This window comes from Protomyctophum bolini (assembly GCF_963924005.1).
Source record: "Protomyctophum bolini genome assembly, chromosome: 14".
NCBI lineage: Eukaryota > Metazoa > Chordata > Actinopteri > Myctophiformes > Myctophidae > Protomyctophum > Protomyctophum bolini.
The window spans coordinates 15552424-15561388 of NC_137875.1; the positions used below are offsets into that span (position 1 = coordinate 15552424).

General features: G+C 47.6%; 1 protein-coding gene across 2 annotated transcripts in view; it reads left to right on the forward strand.

Annotated features, from left to right (window-relative positions):
• Positions 1-5945, forward strand: part of stox1 (storkhead box 1) — a 33893-nt gene extending 27948 nt beyond the window's left edge. The window contains exons 1-3 of one of the 2 annotated variants that reach the window (XM_080781410.1): positions 104-125; positions 1227-3891; positions 5289-5945. In XM_080781410.1, coding sequence (XP_080637536.1) covers positions 107-125; positions 1227-3891; positions 5289-5442 — 2838 coding nt within the window. In that variant the 5' untranslated portion in view covers positions 104-106 and the 3' untranslated portion in view covers positions 5443-5945. Of the gene's footprint in view, positions 1-103; positions 126-1226; positions 3892-5288 lie in introns of those variants that run through there. The other variant, XM_080781409.1, reaches the window with a different exon arrangement.
• The last annotated feature ends 3020 nt before the right edge of the window (positions 5946-8965 follow it).

Sequence of the window (8965 nt, forward strand, 5' to 3'; positions counted from 1 at the left end):
ACTGACATGATATATACATGATCAACCACATGAGCAAAGCCCATCCAGGTAACACTGACATGATTTATATATATATATATATATATATAATGTATATATCAACCACATGAGCAAAGCCCATCCAGGTAACATATTATTGTTGCTGTCGGGAGGAAACCTCATAACTCTATTTTTGAGATTTTTGATTATATTGTTTATTGAACAATTGTTATGGAAAGTAGTAGAAGGTGCTTTGGACAAAACCTCTTAACTCCATTGGACCCTCAAAATGTCTACTAAAGCATCCAACTCCACCACCTCTCCCCCTCTCATGGAAGTAATTGACAATATATATAAAGTTACAACACCAACTTTGATGAGGCTGTATTGCTTTGTTTTAAAAATATAAGGTATTCTTAATTTCCTGTAAAATGTATATTTTTCATTTTGGAGTTTCCTCCCGACAGATGTATACATCCATGTATCATCCCTCGTCACTGTCAGGTGGAAACCTCCTATCTCCGCATTTTAGGGGGAAAACGAGAAATGAAATGTCATATACTGTAGGTAGGTGGCCGCTTACTAAGTGCTTAGAGGCTTAGATTAACCCATTTAAGACCTGAGGCCATTTCTACAAATGCCTTCTAAACTTAACCAGTATTTCTTTTGACATTTTTCAAAAATATCAGATGTGCAAGCTCACAAGACGTGACACGCACACGCTGTGAGCTCTAAAGTGACACAGATGCCTTACAATACAATACAGTTAATGCTATTTAGTAACAATAACTATAATAGATTATATTAGATTGTTAATACTTTTCATTGGTTCAATATTTATAAAACCCCACAGACAGACTGAACCACTTTGTATTGTTCTTATTGAACTTTTAAAGTTTATTAAATTAGCTCTTCTATTAAGCAAAGGATTACAATTGGCTTCTTCTTCCTTTTCATGCACAATGCCTCTTTTTCAAACTAAACATTTGAAACTAACTAAATTGTTGGACGGACCCTGATGTAAACACCGCTTTTTCTGGTTTTATCCTCGTATAGCACCCAACATTCCCAATCAATCAATTAACTTTAATTGCCAAAATAGCGTGGCAGGGTGTGTACTAGATCGGCCATTTTTTGCTACTTTTGTGTGACTCCGCAGTATGACGAAGTAAGGCATATTACATGAAGAGGTTGAAATATGCTGTCTTCGTAACCGTTTTCTTCTCGTCTCTTGTACTCCGTCTCAGGGATGACCATTCCCACCCAGGACATCCTCTACAACGCTCTGGGCGCTCTGATCAAGGAGAGGAAGATCTACCACACGGGGGAGGGCTACTTCATCGTCACGCCGCAGACCTACTTCATCACCAACAGCGTGGTCCGGGACAAGAGCTGGTGGACGTCGCCGTCGGGGGACGAGCCCCCCTCGCCTCCCCCCATCACCTACCTGCTGAGCAACGAGGCCTGCGTGGAGAGCCACGCCCAGACGCCCCCGGTGGCCCACTGCAAGTCCTGCAGCTGCTTCTCGCCACCGCAGCAGACGTCCTCCGCTAACGTCGCCGCAGCGGCAGTCCCGCCGTCCTCCGTCCCGGACCAGCACTCCGTCTCGGCGACCCTGAGCGAGTGCACGGGCAAGAGCCTGAAGTGGCCCAGCCGGCCCTCGGACCACAAGCCCGCCGTGCAGCATCAGTCCACGTCCACGGCGGCCGACGGCCAGGCTAGCGAGGTGAGCAAGACCACGGCCACGACCACGGCCGCCAGCCGCGGCAAGGACAAGGACCACGGCAAGGACAAGCCGGGGAGGAAGTTTGGCCTGAGCCTGTTCTGGAGGAATGGAGCGAAGAAGGAAAAGCCAAAGAAAGAGTACGCCTCGTTTTCAGGCCAGTTCCCCCCGGAGGAGTGGCCGGTGAGGGACGAGGATGACCTGAATAACCTGCCCCGTGACCTGGAGCACGCCATCATCAAGCGCATCAACCCTGAACTCACCGTGGACAACCTGACGCGCCACACGGTCCTCATGAAGAAGCTGGAGGAGAGAGGGGACCGGGTGGACCGGGTGCTGGAGAGGGGTCTGGATCGAGGCGACAGGGGAGTAGACAAGGGTATGTCCACTGAGATCCTCTCCAAACCCAGGCACCATCAGTCCTCCAGGGCAGGCGGCGCGGGAAGGAAGTCCGCCCACAAGACGTCTCGCAGCAAGAGGAAGGCCCACTCCTCCAGGGAGAAGCAGCGAGAAAGGGACAAGGAGAGGGAGCGGGTCAAGAGTAAGGGCCCCGTGTGTGGGAACGACTACCCAGAGGAAGAGGACTTGGTCCCTTCTCGCCTCAGACCAGAAGTGCCTGTCGATGAGCCGGAGCATCTCGACGACATCGGAGCCACGGACGCCAAGTGTCTCTACAAGAAACGCATCGACAACCCTTTCCACCTGCCAGTCAAAGAGCCGGCGCAGGGACCTGTTGCCACTACTGCCAACAGAGAACAGAGGAGACGGGAAGGGAAGGACGTCAAGGCGCCAGGGGCAGCAGGGAAGAAGGACAGAGCGGGGCACCGCTCCAAGTCGTGGGACCCGCATCGTGCTAAAGCCGCGGTTGCCGAAGCAGAGCGTGCATTGAAATCTCGCACGTCGGATGACCGATACGACTGCCCTCGCGAGAGGGTGGACTTGACTCGGCTCCACCGCGCCGACCTCAGCAGGGAGCGGCTGTCAGACTACGGCTCTGCATACCCCCAGAGCAGCACCCTGAGGATAGACGACAAGGTCCGACACCAGAGGGAGGCCAAGAGCTGGGAGACAGAATGCAAACACAGGCCCTTGCCGGAGCCCGACTACAAGACTGCAACGGACCAAAGGCTTCACGTAGGTCAGACCTCGGAAGATGACGTCCCTCACATGGGGCTGCACGATGAAAGCCTCCACAGCCGTAGCGACGACCCCGTGACAAGCTACCCGTACGACCCGGCCTTACCCTGGTCTAACTTGCCTAAGCTGTCTCTGCAGCGGAAGCACACTCTCAGACACGCAGAAACGCAGGGGGACGATGTCCACAGGCCTGATCTGCTCTCCTCACACCAGCAGGTATGTAGCACGTCGGCAGCCAGCCAGGAACAGCAAGGAACGGGAATCGGTATCGGCGTCAGAGACCTGGAAGAGGAGGAGGAGCCTGAGGCCGATGTCGTCGCAACGATTACCAACGCCGACGGCTTCTTAGAGGACGACCACAGGCTCTACCAGAAAGTAGACGAGGACGACGAAGAGGACGAGGACGCCTGCAGCTCCTTGTTCCTGAACGAGGAGGACATTGTAGACTCCGCGGCGGCCTACCGGGCCCGTGTGGAACGCTACCACGAGCAGCAGTTCTTGGCCTACCGTGACCGAGGATCTGATATACAGTATCAAGAACCCCATCACGGCATCTATCGTGATTGTCCTCCTCCTCACTCGCTCCTGGCTCACACAGACAGTGTCATCGCCCAGAAGGAGTCCTCGCTCAGCCCCGCCACCCATCACCATCTGAGGAACAACAACATATCCCCGGGGACCCCCCAGCGTGAGCCTAGCCCCCGGCGAGGAGCACCCATTCAGGGGGAGAGACAAGACGCCAGCCCCGGCTCTGTGACCCAGAGCCTGGACGCCGCCGAGGCTGCGGACAGCAGCATTTTCGACTACACGCCGACGAGCGAAGTGGAATCGGACGCCGAGACCCTGCAGAAGTCTTTCGACGAGGGAGACAGGGAGTCTCGTGTGCGGTGTGCGGTGCAGGAGGTGAAGGACGGAGGATTTGAGAGCCACGGGGACAAAAGGGTCCCTCGGAGCCATAGAGCCGGCCTGGGCCTCCCCACCGGAGCCAGAGGGGAGGGCGAGATGGGAGAGAGCCAGAGCATCACAGGAGACAGTGGGATAGACTCCCCTCGGTGAGTCAAACATCACACATTTAGGACATAAATAAATGTAAACAAAGCAGATTCTGCCAATATAAAGAAAATCTCACCATGTCAACGAATTGACACAAATATATTTGGGCTTGTTTTCAAAGTGTAGTTGCTTATTCGGGCTTTCTAATGTTGTTATTACTAGTGCTTCTCAAAAAAGATTATGTCAAGCACCCCCAAACTAATATGTATTTGTCTGTGAACCCCCATCTGAAAAGCTCCCCCATACACAATTTGTGTAGTTAAAATGTTTCAAAAATATTCCAAATATTTATATACTGTACACATTTTTCAAGAATTCTTGAAAATACCCCATGTACAATCTACTTGAAGATTGGCTTTTTTCAAAAACGTCTACTGTATGTTTTTTGGGGCCCCATGAAAAACCTTCGATGCTATCTATATGAAGAAATTCCTTCAGGAATTAGGAAAGTGGCCCAAGTTCTTTCCAAAATGGCGTGTGTGCATATAGCCCATTGGGTCTTGTCTCTCTCAATTTGGCAACATGGGGAGGGACTCACACACACACACACACACACACACACACACACACACACACACACACACAGCGGGCCTCTGGAGAGGGATTGGACGGAGGGTTAACCTCTCAGTTGGATGACGCTGATTGAACCCACTCCAGAAGAACAGAGTTTTTCCCTTTTAATGTAAATGGCAATAAAGCTGAACAAACACCTCGAGGCCAATTACAACATGCAGTGTTTTGACAGAAGGGAATGATTACGATAATTAGCGTAATTACTCTGCAGCCACTTTTATTCTCATATTATAATGGAAGAGAAGAGAACGGTTTTGGTGTTGCCGTGTATTCATTTATATTCTCTCATTTTGTTGCTTTTGTTATTAAATGTATCTTTACTAAAGCAGAAACAACATGCACCCCCCCCCCCCACACACACACACACACACACTGAGAGAAAATAACAAAATTAAGAAAAGAGCTAAACAAACAGAAAGAAATAACCATAAATGAGTTCAAACTGATCCCAAAGCCAAACGTACCATCTAACAAGGGCTGCAAGTGCAACAGAGGTCCACATGCATGTGTAGCAAATTTTTAGTAAAGTAAAAGTAACTAAAGTAGCTTGTGAATTATCGGATACGGAAGGGCGGCCCTTAAACTGTCCATAACAAACTGGGTAGTGTGAGACTTTTGGGGCAAAAAGATGCAATTACTGGCAGCGAGGGGGGGAAAAAAGTAAAGTAATAATTAACTTCTTCTTAGAGTAATATTTATATACATTTACAGTATACTCCCTATTTAAAGTAACGACTAAGGTTATATATTACCATTTTTGAGTAACTTTTTCCAGCACTGATCAAGTTGAACCTTTTTTTATCGTGTCCGTCTTCCTCCGTAGAACCCGCGTCAGCCTGGCCTCCAACAACACTGTGATCCTGGAGGGGCTGAAGAGACGGGGCTTCCTACAGAACCTGGAGAAACTGCATTCCAAGGGCACCGCCATCCGACCACAGAGCTCTCTGCTACAGCTCACCCCTGTCATGAACGTATAGCGGGGGGCCGGAGTCCCCTGCCGAAACTCTGTGGCTTCTAATGTAGCTCAATGAGCGGAGCCAAAAAAACAACAACCAAATGGCAGAACCTCTCTATTCAACCTCTGTTTATACCGTGGGACTCATGGAACATGTCCAGAGCCTGTGTGTGTGTGTGTGTGAGTGGAGGGGAGGGGAGGGAGTTGAACTTGGGTGCTATCTTCAGACCTATTGTAATGGTAGTCTGTGTATAGATGTATAATTATGTCGCTGTAAATAACACTTTTTTTTAAACTGGAATATCCTCAGATGTATCCTTTGATGGTGAGCCCGTGGTGTCGAATGCATAGTTGTTCCCTAACTGTTCATCAACTGTGACGGTGCCGTTTTTTTCTCCCCCCCCCCCCCCCCCCCTCTCTAAATTCCTTTATGGCTTCAACGGCCACGGTAACAAGACTCTGTCCGACATTTGTCCATATTTTCTGGTAGTGATATACTCCAAATAAATCTGTGTACATCAAAAATGTGTCTTTGCTGTCGTATGTTACATGGAAAGAAATGGGTTCCTTGAGGGTGGGGGGGAGGGGGGTTCTAAAGTAACCCTTGTTACAGCCAGCCAGGTCTGTAACTCTTGAGTGTACACTCTCGTGGTTATGCGGGTCCTTGAAATTAAAAGGTTTGACAATCGGTCTCAACCTCGGCCCGGAGCACTTGACCGATTTGGCCGATACCGGGGAGGAGCCGTGAGTGAATCCACGCTATCAGTTTGGCCAAAGCCAGGCTACTTCTCATGTGTTTGTTACTTGGGGCGCGTTCGGAAATACCGCACCGGAGCGCACTCGCCTATTAGTCTGAATTGCACAGTGCGCTATTTCCGAACGCACCCTAAGGGCCGATTCATAGTCCTATTTTAGAGCCGAATAAAAGTCGGTTTGGCTCTGTAGTGCCTACAATGTGACGTCATTTGAGGTTCGGGGGGGGCGGGTACCGTCCTAAAGTCGTCTCTTCGGTGCTACTGAAAATTTCTGACGAACCGAAATCATTTCGGCAGTACAGCGCCGAAACAGCGTTAAAATAGGAGTATGAATCGGCCCTTAGGCTTGACCACAATGTCGCTAGTCTTGATAAAGGTCCGGACGGGAAAAGCAGAGGCTGCTCAGCAAGAGCAGTGTGCAGGATTTTTTTAGGTGAAAATATAGTTTGTTTCAGTTTTCGGTTTTCGGTAACGCACCTGCATCCGTGGATGTGCGAATGTCCAAATGCAAATTAGATGGCATGTTATTTAGACAGATGCTGGGTTCATTGTTTAGTGATCCTATAGTTTACTGAGTTTACTGTGGTTCGATGTATATGTGATTACCTTACTTATTGTAAGTGGCTCTGGATTAGAGGGTCTGCTAAATGCCTCGATTGTAAATTGTAACCACAATTGGTGAGGCAGCCCAGACGTGTCTCCGCACCTGGGAGGTTGATAAGTCCTGTTTGTTTTTGGTGGTGGTGTGTGTGTGGGGGTTATGGTGACAGGGTGAAGACCGCAGGAAAATCAAGCCGGGAGCACCCACCTCTGCCGGGAAGCCAGGTCACAGCACTGGAGGAATGTGTGGCAAGCAGAGTTTTTTTTCCCCAAGTCATAATATCCCAGTATAAAAGTACCAGTACAAAAGTCCTGTATTCAATTTTGACTTGAGTAAAAGTACAAAAATATTGACATAAAAATATACTTAAACATATTATACTATATATACTTTTTTCGAGATGTTTTGAAAATGGCAGACCTACAAGCTCACAACACGTGGCATCGTGTTTCGTGACGTGCTGTGAGCTTGTAGATCAGCTATTTTTGAATACCATAGTATATGTTTTGTAATATACTGTAGTAAGAGGCTAATAATTTGTATATCTCTGCTGTCGGGAGGAAACCTCATAACTCCGAAATGTTCATTTTTCAGGAAATGAAAAATATACATTTTTCAGGAAATGAAAAATACACATTTTTCAGGAAATTAAGAAAACCATATATTTTTAAAACAAAGCAATACAGCCTCATCGAAGTTGGTGATGTAACTTTATAAATTGTCAATTACTTCCATGAGGGGGTGGAGTTAGTTGCTTTCCATTGGTTCAATATTTTCGAAACAACACACAGACGTAACGGGTGTTCAATAGCACTGATGTATGCCAAAAACCTCAAATTGAGTAAAAGTATAAAGTATATTGAAAATATATTACTCAAAACACTCAAAAGTACAATACTCATCAACATGTACTTAGTTACTTTCGGCCACTGGGTGCAGTATATTGCCTTATGTGTGTAAAACAACATTATGTGTGCCTTACAATGTAAGGAACCTAACCAGCGGAGTGGTGCGTGAGAGAATGAACGTTTGTGGTTGCCATGGTACCTGAATCTGCAAAGTTGCTCTTTCATATTTGCTGAATGGGGATGGTAACCCCCTACCATCCCCATTCAGCAAATATTGTCCAGCTCCATTGCTACAAGGTCGTGAGCTTGTAGGTCGGCTATTTTCAAGCCTGGACTGGCCACTTAACGTACCAGACATAATGTCCGGTATACGTGGATCATTTATGTTGTTCTGTAAAAGTGGTGGTATTCCAGGCTTCTGTTGTCTTAGTATTTGTATGTGTGCGCTGGTTGTTGTGGGCTAGTCTGGGCCAAATTCTGCGAAAATGTCCCGCCCTGATTTTCAGAGAAGATATTTAGTGTAGAGGAGACAAAAGGCATGGCGCTAACATAAAGCCCTGGGCCTGGGGGGGCCCGGTCAACTATAGTATAGGGCTTAAACTCACTGCATCTCTGACAGTTGTTCTCTCCTGTGCATGCAGGCTGTAAACAAATAATGTGGGCCTACTTTTACGTTAAGCATGAACACACGACCTGAGCATCTTCAGCCATGTACTGTACACCTGTTTGTCATCCTGTGTAACGCATGTTGACTTTGACCTGATGACAGGCTATATAGGCTATATATAACCTCCTTTGCTAGTTCTAAATGGCCAGCCTATACCTGCCTAGTCCTAATTGGGATGTGAGTGCATGTGAACATGATCTCACTGTAGCTTTTCTGTTTGTTTACCAAAGTAAATAGTGATCAAAGTCCTTATAGGATATTCAGATCATCTGAGGAAAGAGCAGTGGTTTGACAGGGTTCATCCATGCTCATCACTGAAATGTTGATTGTTAACAATACACCAGCATTGTAGCATTCCAACAAACATGACATGTTTCTAAGATGATCCACTCACACACACACGTGCGTGCCAATACAATCCTTCTGTCTCTCCAGATGTCTCACAGATGCCTGAGAACTATTTTAGGATCCAGTGAGTCAGTGCTCTGCATGTTTACTTTATATGCAGGTGCATCATTCATTGCATAAGCAAGCCTCTCATTGTCCATGCTCGATCTAACCAGGTCTCCGGCCACCTCAATGCAGGGAACTACCGCTCTCTCACATGAACACTGGTAGTGTGTGAGGTAGATGGATACAGCGGATTGTTGGAGTAGCATGGTAGCATGCGTGTC